The sequence below is a fragment of the Cotesia typhae genome, unplaced genomic scaffold, assembly GCF_013202065.1.
Source record: "Cotesia typhae breed Kobodo isofemale line unplaced genomic scaffold, CoteBio_Ctyphae contig_5, whole genome shotgun sequence".
NCBI lineage: Eukaryota > Metazoa > Arthropoda > Insecta > Hymenoptera > Braconidae > Cotesia > Cotesia typhae.
Window position 1 is genome coordinate 9083625 of NW_027423757.1, and position 17817 is coordinate 9101441.

The 17817-nt window shown below is 28.5% G+C and overlaps 8 protein-coding genes and 1 long non-coding RNA gene across 16 annotated transcripts in view; 3 read left to right on the top strand and 6 right to left on the bottom strand.

Annotated features, from left to right (window-relative positions):
* Fstl5 (follistatin-like 5) overlaps positions 1 to 17817 on the bottom strand; it is a 197697-nt gene that overhangs the window by 37849 nt on the left and 142031 nt on the right. For all 8 annotated transcript variants that reach the window (XM_074249112.1, XM_074249118.1, XM_074249113.1 and 5 more), the window contains one exon: positions 12544 to 12688. In XM_074249112.1, coding sequence (XP_074105213.1) covers positions 12544 to 12688 — 145 coding nt within the window. The remainder of the gene's footprint in view (positions 1 to 12543; positions 12689 to 17817) is intronic.
* On the top strand, positions 200 to 1012 carry LOC141531357 (cysteine-rich venom protein 6-like). The gene is made up of 4 exons (XM_074249129.1): positions 200 to 356; positions 441 to 541; positions 603 to 684; positions 882 to 1012. The coding sequence occupies exons 1-4, from the start codon at positions 311 to 313 to the stop codon at positions 995 to 997; spliced, it is 345 nt and encodes a 114-aa protein (XP_074105230.1). The 5' UTR covers positions 200 to 310; the 3' UTR covers positions 998 to 1012.
* Positions 1177 to 1832, bottom strand: LOC141531360 (chymotrypsin inhibitor Ani s 6-like). The gene is made up of 3 exons (XM_074249132.1): positions 1662 to 1832; positions 1485 to 1597; positions 1177 to 1318 (listed from the first exon to the last, which is right to left on the bottom strand). The coding sequence occupies exons 1-3, from the start codon at positions 1714 to 1716 to the stop codon at positions 1220 to 1222; spliced, it is 267 nt and encodes an 88-aa protein (XP_074105233.1). The 5' UTR covers positions 1717 to 1832; the 3' UTR covers positions 1177 to 1219.
* Positions 3887 to 5238, bottom strand: LOC141530737 (uncharacterized). Its single transcript, XM_074248029.1, has 4 exons — positions 5083 to 5238; positions 4466 to 4999; positions 4269 to 4384; positions 3887 to 4187 (listed from the first exon to the last, which is right to left on the bottom strand). Exons 2-4 carry the CDS (start codon positions 4515 to 4517, stop codon positions 4107 to 4109), a joined length of 249 nt encoding a protein of 82 aa, XP_074104130.1. The 5' UTR covers positions 4518 to 4999; positions 5083 to 5238; the 3' UTR covers positions 3887 to 4106.
* Positions 5370 to 6026, bottom strand: LOC141530734 (uncharacterized). The gene is made up of 3 exons (XM_074248026.1): positions 5840 to 6026; positions 5638 to 5759; positions 5370 to 5563 (listed from the first exon to the last, which is right to left on the bottom strand). Exons 1-3 carry the CDS (start codon positions 5889 to 5891, stop codon positions 5462 to 5464), a joined length of 276 nt encoding a protein of 91 aa, XP_074104127.1. The 5' UTR covers positions 5892 to 6026; the 3' UTR covers positions 5370 to 5461.
* Positions 6144 to 6799, bottom strand: LOC141530736 (chymotrypsin inhibitor-like). The gene is made up of 3 exons (XM_074248028.1): positions 6630 to 6799; positions 6451 to 6563; positions 6144 to 6367 (listed from the first exon to the last, which is right to left on the bottom strand). Exons 1-3 carry the CDS (start codon positions 6679 to 6681, stop codon positions 6275 to 6277), a joined length of 258 nt encoding a protein of 85 aa, XP_074104129.1. The 5' UTR covers positions 6682 to 6799; the 3' UTR covers positions 6144 to 6274.
* LOC141530735 (serine protease inhibitor 1-like) lies at positions 6933 to 7592 on the bottom strand. The gene is made up of 3 exons (XM_074248027.1): positions 7437 to 7592; positions 7243 to 7355; positions 6933 to 7119 (listed from the first exon to the last, which is right to left on the bottom strand). The coding sequence occupies exons 1-3, from the start codon at positions 7486 to 7488 to the stop codon at positions 7021 to 7023; spliced, it is 264 nt and encodes an 87-aa protein (XP_074104128.1). The 5' UTR covers positions 7489 to 7592; the 3' UTR covers positions 6933 to 7020.
* Positions 9547 to 10262, top strand: LOC141530733 (uncharacterized). The gene is made up of 3 exons (XM_074248025.1): positions 9547 to 9633; positions 9760 to 9860; positions 9936 to 10262. The coding sequence occupies exons 1-3, from the start codon at positions 9585 to 9587 to the stop codon at positions 10092 to 10094; spliced, it is 309 nt and encodes a 102-aa protein (XP_074104126.1). The 5' UTR covers positions 9547 to 9584; the 3' UTR covers positions 10095 to 10262.
* Positions 11624 to 12462, top strand: LOC141531361 (uncharacterized). Its single transcript, XR_012479912.1, has 3 exons — positions 11624 to 11779; positions 11896 to 12008; positions 12087 to 12462. It is a non-coding gene; the product is annotated as an uncharacterized LOC141531361 (long non-coding RNA).

The following is a 17817-nucleotide window of genomic DNA, read 5'->3' on the forward strand; positions in this document are numbered from 1 at the left end:
AAAATCGAGTAAATAAATTTTTTTTTTAACTTTAAAAAATAATTCGGAAAAGTTTCTTTGTAATTAATAAAAGATCATATTGTGTAGATATGTGTACGTTATTACTCAAAATTTAAGCTTTAATTATAGAACATAATTACTATTGTTAATTTTTTTTAGTTTTCATAACTGACAATTCTTGAAAAGCGATTAAATATCTATTTTTATTTAATCCTCTGACGTATAAAAGTCGCGTGTAGTTTGTCTAGCTATCAGTTGAGTAATTGCAGAGGTATACAAACAAGTTTTATTTGTGTAAATAAAATATAGAATGACACAAGCGTTAATTTATATTTTCGTTATTGCTTTTGTCATTTGTGAGTAATATTCTGTTAAAAAAAAAAAAAAAAAAAAAAAAAATAATAATAATAATAAATAGTTAATAACTGAAAAACTTTCAGATACTACAAAGACTCAAGAATGTGGCGAAAATGAGAGATACTATTCTTGTGGATCGTGTGACACAAAATGTAGCGACTCAGGACCGATGGCTTGTACAGCTGTAAGAATTGCGTTTAAAACTAAATAATTGTTCATTATTATTAGTTATAAACTATTTTTAGGATTGTCGTCCTGGAGAGTGTGGTTGCAATGCCGGTTACATCAGAGATGACAAGAGCGGCAAATGTATAGAGCCAGAAAATTGTTAGTGAATAGTAAAATTATTGTAAAATAAATAAAAGTCATTGTAGCAATTATAACTTTTCTTGGATTATTTTATTTTATGATAATATTACGGTGACTTAATTGAATTATTCAACACATGTTAATTGAAGTATTCAACCGATGTTTTTATTTAGTCTGAAGGTTTTGCTTGCTCTAAAAATATTTATTTGGCATAGGTAATTATGGGTTTCTACCGCACTGGAATTCACTGTATAAACCAGAGGAAATCTGTGGGTTTCTCATCGTCGTTTTCGTTTGTCTAGGGTTTGAGAGACGAGAGACCCATCATTGAGTTAAAGCATACACCATACGTATGTACCTAAATTGTTAAATAATCTAATTAAGTAATATCTTGTTCGCACGCTGTTTAATATTCATAATTTTATTCACTGTAAAATGTAATATTAATAATAACAATATTAAAAAAAAAAATATTAATGATGAGAAATTGCAATTTAATTTTGCTGAAATTTATTTTGTACAATACTTAGTGGATTGAATCTAATTTATATATCTAAATATCGTAAAAACATTCATCTGGGCGGACACACGAGTCGAAAGATTTATCTCTTACAAATCCTTTCTGGCAAATACAAGCTGCAGGAAGACAAACCTTTAAAGTTAGAGAATATTATTATTATCATTGTTGTTGTAATTTTTGAAAGTGAAATTATAATATTTAGTGCCAATAAGTTAATAAAATAATAATTTAAATTCAATTATAAATAAATATATTGATTTGCTTGTAAAACAATAACAATAGAAAATATAAAACTTACTGCTGGACAGATTTTTGGTCCAGTATCTGAACAACTAAGCTCGCATTCAGCACCGCATTGTGAGCATTCTTCATTGACACTACATGGTTCACTGCATTCTTCCGCATAAACATCTCCAAAGACAAATTTAAATTAACAAAAACTCGTTAAAATTATAAATAGAAAAAAATTACTTACGGATGAAAAAAGAAGCGATGAGTAAAACTTCAAAAAAATGTGAAAATCGTAACATAGTGTATTTATTTATGTCTCAGTTATTCAAAACTGTGGGTTATCATCTATTGTGAGGTACTTATATACTGAATCTTTTTTTAACTTCTATAGGCGCCGTGTAATCGATCAAAAATAAAAATATATGAATATAAAAATTACTAGATGGATAATAGACGGAAATTATAGAAAAGATGTACAGATAATTATTATAATGATACTTAATAATTGAATAATAATTTATTCTCCGATTAAGTTTATTTAAAGACAGTTTTTTTTTTTTTTTTTTTATTATTAAATATCATTACAGGTACTGCTTTAACTATATGTAGGTAATTTTCTTATTGGTTATGACTTAAAAAATACAGTATTGTCGTAAAAGTATTTGTTGTTATTTATACATGTCATTTTTTATTTTCATGATGAAATTAATCTCAAAAAAATTAATTTAGTAAATCCAACTATCACTTAAACTGTTATTCAGAAGTTCGGCTGTTCTAATTGACAGATTCATGATAATAAAACAAGTTCATCTCTAATCATATTCATCGAACATAGCAATTAGATCATCGTCAACTTCATCATAAAACTCTTCTGAGTTCTTATGTCGTTTACGTTTTGACGGAATTAAATCTTGTTCAGTAAGATTTTCTGTTATAGCTTCGTTTGATCCAGCCACTGGTTCTGATAAGCTTGGAACTTCTGTTATAGGTTGGTCTGATAACGCTTGTTCATCCATTGGTTCTGTTGTGCTCGGTGGCTCCGATGGTTTTGGACGTTTTTTTTTTGGATACTCTTCTTCTTCCTCGTCATCGTTGTAATAATTTAAAAGCATCATGGTACCAAGGAGCAAACAACGTCTTTGAACTTCAGAAGTCATTTTTGGATTGTCTAATCCTTTTAGTTTGTCGAGTTTTTTAAAAATCGCATTGTTTGATCGTCCACTGAATTTTCTGTCCATTAACTTCTTTGAGTTGTTGTCAAATTCATCAAATACTTTTCTTGCTTCATCTAAATTTCGGTATGATTCTTCATTTGATTCACGTAATTTTTTTCTTAATTTTTTTTCAGATCCTTTTGACAATATTTCATCAAAATCTTTCATCAAACTTTCATCATATTCTTCCGTTGAAGCTTCATCAGAATTTTCAATTGAACCATTATATAGTTCATTGCTTGTTTCTCTAGTAAAATCTTTATTCAATTTTGCATGTGTGTCATAAAAATTTTTTTCGTTTAAAAAATCAGGTGAAAAATTTTTATCACGATATTTCTTCAAGTCGAAATTGTGAAATAAATTCAAGTGACGTCTTCCAAGGATGCCATTTTTCGGTTTTTTTGAAGGTAACCTTCGCTTGATTTTACGCTTAAATCCGGTACCGTTTTTTCGAATGTTAGTAAGCGGCTTAGAGTAAAAAAATGTCAATGGATTTCTGTTATTCAGACGATTTTTATTCCCAGTAATAATTTTGCTTTTATTTCCAAAAGTTAGTTGAATATTCGAAGAAAAATAAAAATTAGTAAACAACAAATATACAATTTGATGCGATTTCATTAATTTATTAATTTAGACAATCCGAGATTAAAAATTTAAAGTAACACTAATTCTTGCAATTTCAACTTTATGAATCATATTTAAAAGTTACGACTGCACTTTTTTATCTACAGTAATATATTTTTATCTGAATTCTATTATTATTTTGACGTATTTGTAATTATAAAGCGGACTCGCAATTACGAGCGCGAAATCAACGATTTATAGCATTGAAGAGTTGATGCTATAAAATGAAAGTTACACTTTTAATTATTCATTTTGTAAACATTATCAAATGAAAAATAATACAGCGATAATATTTTATTAACAATGCAAAGTTTGCAGTGTCGAATCGAAGCATTAATATTATTGCTTAATACGGAAAATGTTAATTGAAAATTAGTAGGTGACAAAGCAAACTCAATTTTATATTAATATAGTTATTTTTCTTTTGTATGATGAGAAGCGGTTATAAAAAATTTATTAATTTCAACGTTTTTACCAATTCGGTAAGTTCTAATAATCACACTTAATTTTTTGAAATTAACAATCATTATAAATGAAAGAATCTTTGAATATAATGTCATTACTCATTTTACATCAATTTCACTTTATAAATACGTACAAAAATTTCAAATAAAACCAGGTAAATTTATTTAACAGTTCAAAATTAAAAATTTATTTATTTTTCACATTTTCAAATAAGTTGAGTCTGCATATGACTGACAATTTTTGTTTTTTTCAAGCAATTTGAAAGATGATTGAATTGAAAGTATTGTATAAATTTTTTTATAAATTATTATAACTTTTATTTGCAATAAACATGTTTGTCGACAAAATTGTATCGAAAAACGTTAATTTATTTAGCTACGAGAAGGTCAATTTTCTTCCTGCACACAATCGCCATCTGGATTTCTGCAGTACCCGTCACTGCAACCACATCCTGGAGGCCCACAATTCTTAAAAAAAAAAAAAAATGAAAAACAATTTCAATGTTTTATCTACTTTTCAAACTTACATTAATTGTTTACATAACTTACCGAACTACAGTCTGCGTAAGCTTTACCACATGGTATATCACATTCTGGACAACTTTTACATTCATATGCTGGTGCAACACATTCAGTATCACAAGTAGCTCCTTCGGCAACTTTCACTATTTTATAGAATTTGGATCAAATTTTATCAAAATAAAAATAATGAAATGTAAGATGTGAGACTTATTGAATGTACTTACAAATGAAGAAAGAAGCAATTATGAAAATGTTGAATAATAAAAGTCGAGACATGTTCGTTTCAAAATTTCAATTCCTTATTGCCAGAAAAATCAGATAAGACTTCCGTACTCTTGCAATCTTACTTTTGAAAAAGAAAATCCACACTGAGATATTATATACCCAAATTTGCGGTAAAAATAGCATATATATAAATATTAGTTTATAAATCACGAGCGATAAGACTATTTCTCTGTATTAGTTATCGACATGTTGGTCATATTGTTAATTTTTTTACAGTTTAGCGGGAGTTTTAAAAAAAACAAGATTGAATATTCAAAAATGTTGATAATAATTTTATTTTATTTATAATTCAATAAATATTTGCTTATTGATTGAAATTTTTTGTTAAAAAATCAGTGCTGGGAATAAATATTAAATTTTTTATTGATAAATTCCCTTTTTTACTGAAGACACGAGTCTTTGGGAACGCACTTGTTAGTTTTCTCATCTCTTGCAAAATCTTTGCTGCAAGCGCAAGCTGGTGGGAGGCAGATCTACACAAAAGTTCAAAATGTTCAAATTTTACTTTTACCGAATTCCGTAATTATACAAAAAAAAGTAAGTAAGTTATATTTACAAAAGAGCAAACATGCGGATGAGGATTTAAACATTTAAGTTCACATTGACTACCGCATGAATTACAAGTTTTTATTTTCTCCGCATTCAGTCGGGCAATCAGTGGCATAAACACCTTCAAAATCAAAATTTATTTATAATTCCGATAATTTAAAATCGAAAGATTTAAAATTTACAAAAATAAATTTCCAAGCGACTATAATTGTTAAGAGATTAATTTTAACAATCTACATATAACTGATAATTTTTATTTTCAACAAGTAATTTAAAAAACGATAAAATCAAAAGTATGATATATATTTTTTTATACTTTATTATAACTTTTATTTACAATAAAAATGATTGTTAACAAAATTCGATCATGAAAAACGTTAATTTATTTAGCTACGGTGAGGATAATTTTTTTCCAGCTTACATTCGCCCTGTGAATTCCTGCAATACCCTTCACTGCAACTACATCCTGGTTGTATGTGCTCACAATCCTGCAGAAAAACGAAAAATAATTTCAATGTTTTATTTACTTTTCAAGCTTGTATTTATTGTTTTTATAACTTACCAATTTACAGTATCGTTTAGGTTTACCACATTGTTGATCACAACCTGGGCAAACTTTACATGTGTATGCTGGTCCAGCACATTTTACAGTCTCACAGGAAGCCTTTCCTTCGACAACTTTCACTATTTTTATCAATTAAGATAAAATTTAATTGAAATTAAAAAAAATTAAATACATTACTGAAGACTTACTAACTACTTACGAATAACGAAAGAAGCCACTATAAAAATGTTGAGCAACAAAAGTCGAGACATGTTTGGTTCAAATTTTCAAGTCTCAATTACTAAAACAACCAAATAAGAGTTTCGTGCTCTTACAATCTTACTTTTGAAAAAGCAGACAGATACTGAGATATTATTCACTCAAATTTGCCTTATAGATGGCAAATATATAAATATTAGTTTATAAATGAAGAGAGATAAGACTTTTTCCCCGTATTTGTTATCGACTTGTTAGTCATATTGTTTTTACAGTTTAGTTGGAGTTTTAAAAAAAACAAGATTAAATATTCAAAAATGTTGATAATAATTTTATTTTATTTATAATTCAATAAATATTTGCTTATTGATTGAAATTTTTTGTTAAAGAATCAGTGCTGGGAATAAATATTAAATTTTTTATTGATAAATTTCCTTTTTTACTGAAGACACGAGTTTTTGGGAACGCACTTGTTAATTTTCTCATCTCTTGCAAAATCTTTGCTGCAAGCGCAAGCTGGTGGGAGACAGATCTACACAAAAGTTCAAAATGTTCAAATTTTACTTTTGCCGAATTTCGCAATTATGCAAAAAAAAGTAAGTAAGTTATATTTACAAAAGAGCAAACATGCGGATGAGGATTTGAACATTTGAGTTCGCACTGACTACCGCATGAATCACAAATTTCATTTTCTCCGCATTCAGTCGGGCAATCATTGGCATAAACACCTTCAAAATCAAAATTTTTTTATAATTTTGATAATTTAAAATTTAAATTTACAAAACTGTACTTACAAGCGACAATAAATGTCAAGAGATAAATTTTGATTAACAAAAATCGAGACATCTTGAAAGTTATTCATAGAATTCGTAAAACTGTTAGAAAAAATTTTACGTAGAAGCAACTTTATATATTTTTGATAGGAAGAAAATTCAGTTGCATAACGTATGCAAGTTACACAAATTGATAAGGATAATCAATAAATAATAAGTTATGGCAATGTATTAGGAATAATCGATAGAAATAATAACCTGACGCTAACAATTAATTGCAGGAGGAAAGTTTTTATTTAAAAAAAAAAAAAAAAAAAAATGACATAACTTCATCAAGAATTTAATATCTAATAAAATAATATCTGGTGAATAATATTTTTATAACATATTTTATAAGCCATTATAAGAACAATCATTTGTACTGTGGGCACTGGAGTTTGTGAATGCATTTGCCAGTTAAATTGTCTCGTGCGTATTCCGGGTCACAGGCACATGCTGCCGAGTTGCAGATCTACAAGAAATTATTATAATTTATGGATGATTTAAAAAAATTGATAAAATAAAAAAACTACGAAAAAATTGTAAATTTGATTGATAAAAATTAATATTCGTAGAGATAGTAAATTATACTTACGAGTGGACAAATATTTTTATGTATATCTGAGCAATTTAGCTCACACTGATTACCGCATGAATTACAAGTTTCGTTTTGTCCGCACTTGTTACGGCATTCATCGGCATAAACACCTTTGAAATGTCATTTTGATTAATTTTAAATTATAGTAGTAGAAAAAAAAATAATATTAATAATTATAATAATAAACTTACATGCGACAATAAATGTCAAAAGAAAAATGTTGATCAACAGAGATCGAGCCATTTTGAAATTGATTTAAAGAGTTTATAGAACTGTATTTATATTTGAATATAACAACTGTTATATTCAAACAACTTATATATTTTCACTAAAATAAAAATTTAGTCGCATAACTGATGCAAGTCTACTTAAATAGATAAGAGTAATCAAATCGCAATGAGTTATCGTATTAAAAAATTGATAGTTCAAGAACAATTGACAAAAAAAGTATAATTGCTCTATATTTGATAACATATTTAATGATATTTTATTTAGATTTTTAGAAGAAGATAAATTTGTAATTATTTCTAAGCATTTTATTAAATATATATTGTCGGTCTGGTAATTAACTATAATGACTAAGTAAACGAAACTGTTATTTTCCATTACAATCGCTAAAATCTAAAGATAGTGACTACCTTAAATGTTGGGTGCAATCAATTATTCTAAAGTTATTGTTAAAAGGTAATAGTAATAGTTAAAAGAAAACAAAACTACTGAAACGAAAAATTTACGTAAAACTACTCATTAATTAAATGATATTTGGATAATAAAAGAACATCGATTTAGTGTTAAATAAAAATGACATATTTCTGACAGATATTTTTTTAAAATGTGCGTTTTAATACAAATAGTCATAATAATTTTAATAATATCTGGAGCAATCTTTTTTGTCCTTTCGGTGTACAATTTACTATAAAAAATTAATGTTAATTTCTAAAAATAGTATTTTTATTTATTTTTAATTTTTTTAGTCATGAAAATTTAATAATTTTGGAAACAATCATTATTATTCATTCCTATCAATGTAAGAAATTTTTTTTATAGTCTATAATTTCTTTGTGGTTCTGATATTCGACGATAACCATACGGAATCCCCTTGGGTGAGTAGAATGACATTAATTTTATTGTTGGCAAAGAGAGCAAGCGAGACCGAGTAAGATTGGAATTATTTGTGGAGATGTGAAACTCAGGTAATTGAAAAATCAACTAAATAAAAATTTGGTAGAAAGTATAACTAAGAAAATTTTCAAATTACACAAAAATTTTAAATAAATTGAAAGTCACTTTAAAAAAAAAGTATAATAATAAACAAACATTTTTTAAATATTTCCAAACTTAATTTTTTTAATAAAAATTAATATCCTTCATAATACTAACAAAATTTATAAGCAAATTAATGCACGCTTATGTAAGAGTGGATAAGATCGGATTTGAATGAATAAACACTGTGCAGCTCATGGCTTTGTTATATTTATAGCTTGTTATTATTTATTTTCATCTCAGCCTTGTTTATCTCATTAAAGATATGACGTTTAAGATTTTTTCTATCATAGGTTCATAGCAATTAAAATCTATACGAGCGATTATTAAATATAAAAGCGTTTAAAAGTAAAATTTTGAAATCATAGTTTGCTTCTAAGATACAAATCATCATGTCTTCCAAGGTTTTAGTGTTATTTACTGTTTTGATTCTAGGTTTGTTTTTAAAAATGATGAAAATAAAATAAGATTTATCTAAGCAGCAAAAATAGTTTTGCTTAACAATGGCCTATCCTGACGGAGGTTGTGGTCCAACCAAATGCGGAGTGGAAAAGTTGCGGAAGTGCTTGCGTCCCAACTTGTGAGTCGCCTAATCAACCAGGAGCTTGTATAGCAGTAAGTATTCATATTTATTTTTCGTAGAACAGCAAAAGAAACATATGAATTTTTAATTTTGTGTCTTATCTGTAGGTTTGTGTATGCCGCTGTTTCTGCAAAGAAGGGTACCTTAAAGAATCCGATGGTACATGTGTCCAAGAATGTAAACCACGGTCCTAAATTTTGAGAATTTGTACAATTAAGTGCACAACTGATTAATAAATGCATTGCAGTTATAATATATCTTATTATTTTTTCCCCAAATGATAAAAAACAAAAATAAAAGATTTTAAAAAGGAAGAGAATTTTTTAGTTTTAGATATAATTATATCATATCGAATATTATAAGATTTAAATTTGAATTATTAAGTTCCGCATTTTAGTCACTCATAAAGTTTTTACTTTCTGATATACATGTTGATACGAGTGTCTTTATATACACAGCACATATTTTTGCAGCTTTAATTTCGCAGGTAAACATGTCTCGATATGTATTTTTTTTCTTGTCAGCTGTGTTGACATTAACATGTAGGTATTTAATTGTCTATAATTGCTTGAAAAGATTTTGGTTTAAAATCATGTAAAAAAGTATAATTTCAATTACTTAAAAAGCGACTTATTAATTTTGATTTTTACTTGGTTGATTTATTCTAGATGTAGAGAGCTTTATCTGCGATAAAAATCAGCACCTCAGTATTTGTGGAAATTACAAGGAAGCGCAGTGTTATGACATCGTGAAAGGCCCTAATTTCATAGTGAGAACTAATAATAATTAAATATTGCTCTCTGCATGAGACGTGTGACACATAATTTTTATTTTTTATTTGTAGCAATGCATCAATCGATTGCGTCCAGGTTGTCGGTGCGACAAAGACTTCGCAAGGAATCCTCATTCAAAAGAGTGTGTGAAAAAAATCGATTGCTTTGTGTCAAGCTTAAGAAGATGGCGTAATACCATTGTTGACTTTATCACCGATAAAATTATTTGAATGTTGTTTTTTATTATTTACAATTTGTATTGATTGTTAAGGCTTTTCACTAATTAATTAATCCTATGAAACATTGTGATTGGCCGGATAAATTATAGCCATTATGAAAGTTATGCATTTACGCATAATAATTATCATGATTAATACAATAAATTATATTATTATTTACGATATTGTTTGAAATTTAATTTGTATTATTTTAGTATCACTTTGCATTAAGAGCTTTTATAATTTTATTTTAATTAATGAAATATGTACATTTCATTGTTTGAATAAAGAAATACAATATTTTATCATCATATTTCGGAATTTTTTTTTATTTAAAAACAGGTGAAATAAATCCTTTTAAAAATTAAAAAATATCAATCTAATTAATGAAACTGTAATAACCCTGATTAAACAAAATTGATTTAATATGATTAAAAATAATTAATTTTCTAATCATTTTGTTTAATAAGGGAATAAATATGATCAGATATAATTTTCAAAATTTTTATAAATAAAAAATAAATATTTGACTAATCATAAAAAGATGATGTTTTGTTTAATTATTTTATTTACTTCAGTAAAAAAAACTCTATCTAGAATATTTAAAAAAATTGAGTAAAGTAGCTAATAACAAAGAGTTTAATTAAAAATAAAATTAAGTTATGAAGAAAATTAATTAAAATTTGTTAACAATTTAATTTTGTATCCATCAGAAATAATTTTTTTTTTAAATTTCTACCTTTATTAATAGTGAAAGTTTCTGTTTATTCTATCATTTGGGATGCGATGTCAATTGTTATTGATTACCGTGGACATAACTTTAAATGTCACTCGAATTTTCGCTTTTCAATAATGGTTTAATTCGATTATATTCTATTTAAATAATTCCGCAGTCTATCAGCAGTTTTCTTTTTCTCCTATTTTTAATCAAAATAGAATCACAGCCATCAGCGCTGTAGCATTATTTAATCTACATAACTTACTCAACCGATCCTTTAAATAAATTCTGAATATTTTACTTTTAATATACAGATTAATATCATTACGCTATTCTAGATTTAGAAGACCCAAAGGTTATGGACCTTTGAGTCGTCAATTGTTAAGTATCACACCGATAAAAAAATTAACTTAATTCAAAAGAGAAAATCTGAAACCAAGAGCATCATTTTGAAAAATTTGACTATCTTGAATCAAGTAAAAATTTTTTAAACTAAGAAATTGTTCATGGATCAATAAAATTTTACTTTACTTCAAAATTTTTCTGCTTGAGTCAAGATATTCCAATTCTTCAAAATGTTCTTGGTTTTAGATTTTTTCTCTTCAATCAATTAAATTTTTTATCAGCACACTTTAATAGTGAATCACCTCGTTGTCGCTTTATTTATTCAATGATCATATTTATTTTATACTACCGGAAAAGATTCCAGTGTATTTTCAAACAACATACAATAAACATTAACGCTTATTTTCGTCCAAACAAGCCAAGCGATTATAAATTGGGTATCACACTGAAAATTCCAGGAATAAACTTCCGTATTTTGTCAACACTCGCCGACTATTTGCATCGTAAGCACGGACCCGTCACTATAAATATGCTTCTGCAAATACAATTTGTACTCAGAAGTGTCAATTATTTTTACAAATTACCATGGCTCGATTCGCTCTGATTTTTGTTTTGTCGATTTTTATTTTTGTATGTAAGTAAAACGTGAACAAAAGGAATTATATTTTATTCTTGAGCAGAATCTGAGTACTTTTTTATGTACATTTTAAATAACGTCCATTATTAAAAACATATTTCTTCTATTTAAAGGTATAGAGTGTTTAGCTTATAAGAAATCCTCATTTTCATCTTCATGTTCAAGTAATCCTCCATGCAGAAGTGGATGGACTGGTACTAAATTAACTCCGTACTCTAGTAGCAAGGTATGTTAAGTAGATCATTTATTAATAAATTTTTTTCTCTGACTAGTCGATATCTACCCCGATTTTTTTTCCTTTCAGGGCGCACATTATCTCACCAAAGGGACAATGAGGTCTCCATATAGTTTTAAAAGATACAACGCAGGCTCTGTATCATATCCGTTTAGTTCTTTAAAATATAAAACAAAATGATTCTTCTTTGCAGGATCATTTTTTCAATAAAATAAATTATTTAATCTTTATATTAATCCATACAATTATAGAAAAAATTTTTATGAAAAGCTTTTTTTTGGACAGACAAATATAAGTTCAATTTATTACTTTTTTGTTACTCTAATTAAAATTTTGTTGCTTGATTTTATGATAAGAAAATATAATTGTTAATAAAGTCTAAGGGCAACTTTATTTTTTTTCATCGAAAATGAAAATAAATAAAAAATAAATATTGTCTACAGAATGTAGTTCAGAAAATTTTATTTCAATTAAAAAAGAACCAGATATATTTATGAGTTCTAAAAAAAGAGAAAAGAGTGCTTACCACGCTTGACAGTTTTTTCTTCGGTGAAAACAGAAGTTGGAGACACTTCATAATTATCATGAAAACTTTCGATGAAGCTCTTATTTGTCGTAGTTGAAGTTAACTCAGTTGGAGTTATTAACGAGTCCCGATGACGTCGAGAGTGCTGTAACAATAGATAAATTTAATTAAACATCAGCTGATTAAAAATTAGATCTGAATTAAAACCACTGCAGGAAATAAAAATAATAAATTAAAAAAAACTCCGTTCGAAATTACAGTAAACTTTTTTTTTGATTGGTAAGAAATGAATGCAACTATAAAAATTAGCCGTTCTATTTTATGGGAAATAAAAGTCCTTTAATTTAGTTAGCGATAAATTAACTTCCTGAGGAAAATACTAGGTGGTTTTCCGCTTTACGATTATAGACTAGTGCTCGTGAATCCGCTTTTCGTAAAGCACTTTATATACCGACCGGCGAATAATGTTCATCGACGTCTATGAGTTCTCTCATAAATTGGCTCTTGTCTTCTTTTTCATTACGGTCTGAAGGATTATTAATATTCTTGTCTTATGCTCCACAGATCATTATCGTGATGACTATAAAATATTAAATGAGATATTTATTGCAAAAAATGAGCTAATAAGAATGTCTGTTAAAATCAAAATTAAAACTCAATTTATTTTGCAATAACAATTACATCAAGTAATTAGTAAGTTTATTAAAAAAAAAAAGTTTGATAAATTAACACGAAGCGATTATTAATTTATTCATCTATCTTCAAGACAAAGACTAAGTTTTTGAACTGTTTAACAATTCAGAGCGGCCCTTGGTTGTAAAATTTTAACCACTTCTTCGTTCTGGTATTAAAAAAACTACTTCACGACCACAATGTCTTTTTACTGCATAAATTCAATGAATAAAATAACTCCCACGGGGCACAATTGTGCAATGAAACCCACGAAATATTTTTTCTCCTCATTTCCTTTATCTCAATATTGAAGACTACTTTCCTATACTTAATAATAGAATTATTTTAATGATCTTCCTTGATTATCCCAAGTAAAAATTGCTATTGCTGAAATTGGATCAATAGTTCATTTTCACGAATAAAAAAAAGTATGTTTTTTATAAATGGTATTATGAAAAAGTTTGCCATTTTATTTGCACTTAATTAGACGCCCTACTTATGCACCTGGTTCGCTAAAAAGAGAATTAGAAGAAATTTATAATGTCTGTTCTTATTAAGCTCCATATCTTGGTACCGTAGCTTGCAATAATTAATATTTCCATAGTTGTTATTAGATCAATGAAAAAAGCTATTTAATATATTTGAAACTAATACCAAAGTCAGCGAAAGTGCTATTAAAATCAGTTGATAGCAGTAGAATCGTGGTGTAAATTGTCGTAATTCATGAATAATATCTTCTCGACAGAATGAGCAAATCTATGGCTCACATATCAGGCATTAGTTAGTGAGTTAGTTAGTTTGTACAGTTTAAGGAAATGGAAAAGGACATTTTGTAATGGATACGTGGAGAAGTGATTAAGTAGAGAGTGCAGAAACGGTTCTGTTGAATCCGTTTTCCAGTGTGAGCTTATGGGCTCTAAAGAAACGAATCAGGGAATAGAAATAAAAAAGTTTCCTTGGAGGATCACCTTCATCGATTCACGTTGGTAATCGCTAGGAGAACCATTTTGTACATGAGCAAATGGATTTCCCTTGCCATCCACACACAGACTAATGTTATCAGCTATGTTGAATATGTCTCACTGGCACTTTGCTAGGATTCACTGCCGATAGACTAAATTTATTTCTTGTTACGTTACTTTACCTTTTTTTTTTTCTATTCTTTTAGTGTATTTTCACATAATTCCATACACGACAACAGCAACTACGGAAACAACAACTAACGCTCTTTTTTATGTGACTTCAAGGCTCAAAAAGACATTTAGATACTGATCAATTTAATGCACATTGAATCAATTTTATTTTTATGTCTTACGTGCTAGGATGTAGTTTTATTACCCACTATTTTTCAATTACACCATCAACCATCATACAAAACTTTTATCTCCTCTCTACAGACTCCAAATTGTAACTTTTAAAAACTGCTCTGGCGATTCTGAATCACATTTTTTTTTTCTATAAAATATTAATGATATCAGTCATCATTTTTTTATCATCTCTTCAATCCTCTTACTTAATAAATTTTTTCTTTCGTTTTATTTCAGATGGTTTTTCATCGAAAGTGTTTATCACAATATTTTAAACTTCTTTTTCTTTCATTCTATTTTTTTTTCTTTTTATCAAGAAACTAACTTGCAGAACGTGCTTCATCACAGAAGTAAGATGAAACATTGTAAAGAAAGTTATAGAAGTTAAACAGTAAATTTTCAACGTGTGGTCGAGTGGAGTAACACTCCGTTGTTGAAGTTAAAAACATTTTGTCTATATACCATACCTCCATACTGATACCTACATCTATAAAAAAAAAAGTGACAAAGTCAAGGAAGCAATCAACGGTTATACTCGAAACACATTCAACTTACTTTCGAGGGACAACTGCAGTGAAACTTATGACATCTAAATCCAAACTATTTTCTATTTCGATCAGAAAATAAATATGAAGCATAAATTTTTCAACAACTCCGATAATTAAAAAACATAAACGCTTAATAATTTGACCTGATTTTCCTTCGTACATTGAGATGCTAAAGAGGTTGCTCGCGTGATGAAGAGCAATGAAATCTCGGATTGAAGCATAGCACGCTCAACCAAGCCGGAAGCTACCAAGTAGAAAAGTCTCGTTAAGCTTATCTATTTGTTCTGTACTCAGCACCTTTGGCGATCTCTTACGTTTTTTATCGTGTTTGATTATTTATTTTTCAAAATTTTTCTAGCATGTCCTATTTTACACACAGCACAGTTGAGTATTTATGCGTGCTATCTTATTCTTCAACGCCGGTAATTTTTCACTGACTCAATCTCAATCTTAGCGCTGCAATATCACATAAAATATATAACAATATAACTGCCAGCAAGGCTCTTGTACCTCACAACTTTTTCCACTCGGTTTTGCCAGACATTTTTTGCTTTACAGTTACTGGCAGTGAAATCTAAATCGCAATAGTTGAGGCCACACAGTAGCAGTGTAAGAGAAAAGCAAAGTAGTATTAGTATAAGTATAAGTAGTGCTGGTTACTAGTGGTAGTTTCTTTTATGCCCGTGGTTTTATAGGGATGAATGCACATTAATATCCACTCACACCTAGCACTCTCTTTCTCTCTCTTTCTCTCGACTTGCTTCAGTGAGATCTTAAGCGGCTTAATGTACCCGAAGAACGACGACAACCAAGGCGACGGCGACCCACTTCCGATTTCGAGACGATAGTTATAACCTGTTGATTTCATAGACTCGAATTAAAAACCACAAAAGGCAACACATTTTTCCTAAATCTTGTAAGCGTTTAAGTCCTTATATGTACAAAAATATTGCTAAGATAATCCGCATTTGTCGGTTTAAATTCTGAGATCCAGAGCTTTTTTAAACCCTTCATTCTATAGTTAAATTTCACCAGATAGAATTAATCCGGAATAAACGTGGATTAAGAGAACAGAAGCTTACCTTTGTGAATTTTTAACTAAATATGGGTAAAATATGGGTCAGGTGCAGCTTGATGTGCAGCGACATAAAATGTCACGAGAAGAAACCTGAGGTGAAAAGCTCTTTGAGTTAACACCATGGAGCTAAAAGCTTGAACGCCCTGGGAGAGAGAAACCGAAACAAAAGGGAAAGAACGGCGATGGCTATACATAGACACAACACAAATCTTGTTGCAGTAGTTTTCACTTACAAAAGGGTGCCATCATCCCTCGTTTTCAAGCAATACACTATTGAGCAAATAGCTGATAGCCAGATAGATAGCTCTTGTATTCAATGCTCTATTTCACGGGTTGATTCTCATTCTTTTGTACCATCGAGGACAAAGAATACTGCTACTGCATCCGCATCACTCTTTCATTGTCTTTTGTAGTGAATTTACAAAGCTGGATTGAGGTTTTCACGATGATAGATTTATTAATTTAATGTGTTTCCTATTTTTGAATATCTTTTGTGTTTTCGTAGAGAAAAATATAATTAGACAAACGATGTAGTTTGGGTAGATTAAAGGGTTACAGTATCGAATGTCTATGAAATAATTAATTAGTTATAAAGCTCAGTAGTTAGTAGGCGAGTATATGAGAAATTCAAATTAGTTTGTATCGATTGGGGGTAAGATCTCTATTTATAGATTTTAGAAGCAAGTTGGCTCGGTTTAATAAGAAGTAATGAGAAATTGATCGATAGAAATGGCCGCGCATGAATACTTATTAGGAATTTCAAATAATCTTCCGACTAATATCAGTATCAGTAGATACACGTAGTTATATTACAAGCAGTAATGATTACACTGGATCCATTACCCGGAGCTCGTAATTTTAGTTGTATACAAGAGACAGTATATACCTAGGACTAGTAAACCCTTATCAGAAACAAACCAATATCACTAGTTAGTCTTGCCGCGGGCTTTTGAATCACCAGTTGGTTGTTCTCTTTGATGAATATCTGGATTAATTCGTTAATTACAAGGAAACTTTTTAATTTACAATAAAAAGGGTCTGTGATGGTATAGAAAATTATTAAAGACAATTAATTTTATAGATATTGATCTACGTTTAATATCACTTTTGCCATTTTTGAGGAATTAAGAGGTTGATTTTTCTGTTTACTGAAATTAAATATTGGTACGTTTGCAATTTATTGTTTCATAAAGTTCTGGATTTCTGTTCTATTGTTATTATTAAAGAGCTTAAAACAACGTCATTTTTAAATTATAATTCTTTTTTATCTTATTTAGCTGGTAAGTCGCCAGACAGGAAGCGGAGACAAAAATAGTTTTTCTCGTGGTTAAAATAATGCAATTTTATGAGTTTATCAACAACGACAAAACGGTATTGTCAAGTTGGTTTAACTTTTCCTCTTGTAGTATAATCCGATCGTATTTTTTAACTACATTTGGAGGAAGATTATAAGTGAATAATACTTATAAAAAGTAAATTGAACAGGTTAAATCAGCTGAGATGTTTTACGAATACATTAAATCCTTTTATTGTAATTCGTGTGTCTGTGACGAATTACCGATTTTACGGCTATTTTATTTCAATAAATATTTTTCAGATGTACTAGCAATGAGACTGTTGAATTCAACAATTTAAAATTAGTCATGATTAACGGCGTATCGATAATAAA

What these genes read in the sequence shown, in the direction of transcription:
- LOC141531357 (XM_074249129.1), top strand. Translation starts at nt 311, where the DNA reads ATGACACAAGCGTTAATTTATATTTTCGTTATTGCTTTTGTCATTT. An exon ending in GACCGATGGCTTGTACAGCT is followed by an intron (nt 542 to 602) that starts GTAAGAATTGCG and finishes AACTATTTTTAG; the next exon opens with GATTGTCGTCCTGGAGAGTG. An exon ending in ATGTATAGAGCCAGAAAATT is followed by an intron (nt 685 to 881) that starts GTTAGTGAATAG and finishes TATTTGGCATAG; the next exon opens with GTAATTATGGGTTTCTACCG.
- LOC141531360 (XM_074249132.1), bottom strand. Translation starts at nt 1,716, where the DNA reads ATGTTACGATTTTCACATTTTTTTGAAGTTTTACTCATCGCTTCTTTT. An exon ending in CATCGCTTCTTTTTTCATCC is followed by an intron (nt 1,598 to 1,661) that starts GTAAGTAATTTT and finishes TTGTCTTTGGAG; the next exon opens with ATGTTTATGCGGAAGAATGC. An exon ending in GACCAAAAATCTGTCCAGCA is followed by an intron (nt 1,319 to 1,484) that starts GTAAGTTTTATA and finishes CTAACTTTAAAG; the next exon opens with GTTTGTCTTCCTGCAGCTTG.
- LOC141530737 (XM_074248029.1), bottom strand. Translation starts at nt 4,517, where the DNA reads ATGTCTCGACTTTTATTATTCAACATTTTCATAATTGCTTCTTTCTTC. An exon ending in AATTGCTTCTTTCTTCATTT is followed by an intron (nt 4,385 to 4,465) that starts GTAAGTACATTC and finishes TCTATAAAATAG; the next exon opens with TGAAAGTTGCCGAAGGAGCT. An exon ending in CTTACGCAGACTGTAGTTCG is followed by an intron (nt 4,188 to 4,268) that starts GTAAGTTATGTA and finishes TTTTTTTTTAAG; the next exon opens with AATTGTGGGCCTCCAGGATG.
- LOC141530734 (XM_074248026.1), bottom strand. Translation starts at nt 5,891, where the DNA reads ATGTCTCGACTTTTGTTGCTCAACATTTTTATAGTGGCTTCTTTCGTT. An exon ending in AGTGGCTTCTTTCGTTATTC is followed by an intron (nt 5,760 to 5,839) that starts GTAAGTAGTTAG and finishes TGATAAAAATAG; the next exon opens with TGAAAGTTGTCGAAGGAAAG. An exon ending in CTAAACGATACTGTAAATTG is followed by an intron (nt 5,564 to 5,637) that starts GTAAGTTATAAA and finishes GTTTTTCTGCAG; the next exon opens with GATTGTGAGCACATACAACC.
- LOC141530736 (XM_074248028.1), bottom strand. Translation starts at nt 6,681, where the DNA reads ATGTCTCGATTTTTGTTAATCAAAATTTATCTCTTGACATTTATTGTC. An exon ending in CTTGACATTTATTGTCGCTT is followed by an intron (nt 6,564 to 6,629) that starts GTAAGTACAGTT and finishes TTGATTTTGAAG; the next exon opens with GTGTTTATGCCAATGATTGC. An exon ending in ATCCGCATGTTTGCTCTTTT is followed by an intron (nt 6,368 to 6,450) that starts GTAAATATAACT and finishes ACTTTTGTGTAG; the next exon opens with ATCTGTCTCCCACCAGCTTG.
- LOC141530735 (XM_074248027.1), bottom strand. Translation starts at nt 7,488, where the DNA reads ATGGCTCGATCTCTGTTGATCAACATTTTTCTTTTGACATTTATTGTC. An exon ending in TTTGACATTTATTGTCGCAT is followed by an intron (nt 7,356 to 7,436) that starts GTAAGTTTATTA and finishes GACATTTCAAAG; the next exon opens with GTGTTTATGCCGATGAATGC. An exon ending in ATAAAAATATTTGTCCACTC is followed by an intron (nt 7,120 to 7,242) that starts GTAAGTATAATT and finishes AATTTCTTGTAG; the next exon opens with ATCTGCAACTCGGCAGCATG.
- LOC141530733 (XM_074248025.1), top strand. Translation starts at nt 9,585, where the DNA reads ATGTCTCGATATGTATTTTTTTTCTTGTCAGCTGTGTTGACATTAACA. An exon ending in AGCTGTGTTGACATTAACAT is followed by an intron (nt 9,634 to 9,759) that starts GTAGGTATTTAA and finishes GATTTATTCTAG; the next exon opens with ATGTAGAGAGCTTTATCTGC. An exon ending in TGAAAGGCCCTAATTTCATA is followed by an intron (nt 9,861 to 9,935) that starts GTGAGAACTAAT and finishes TTTTATTTGTAG; the next exon opens with CAATGCATCAATCGATTGCG.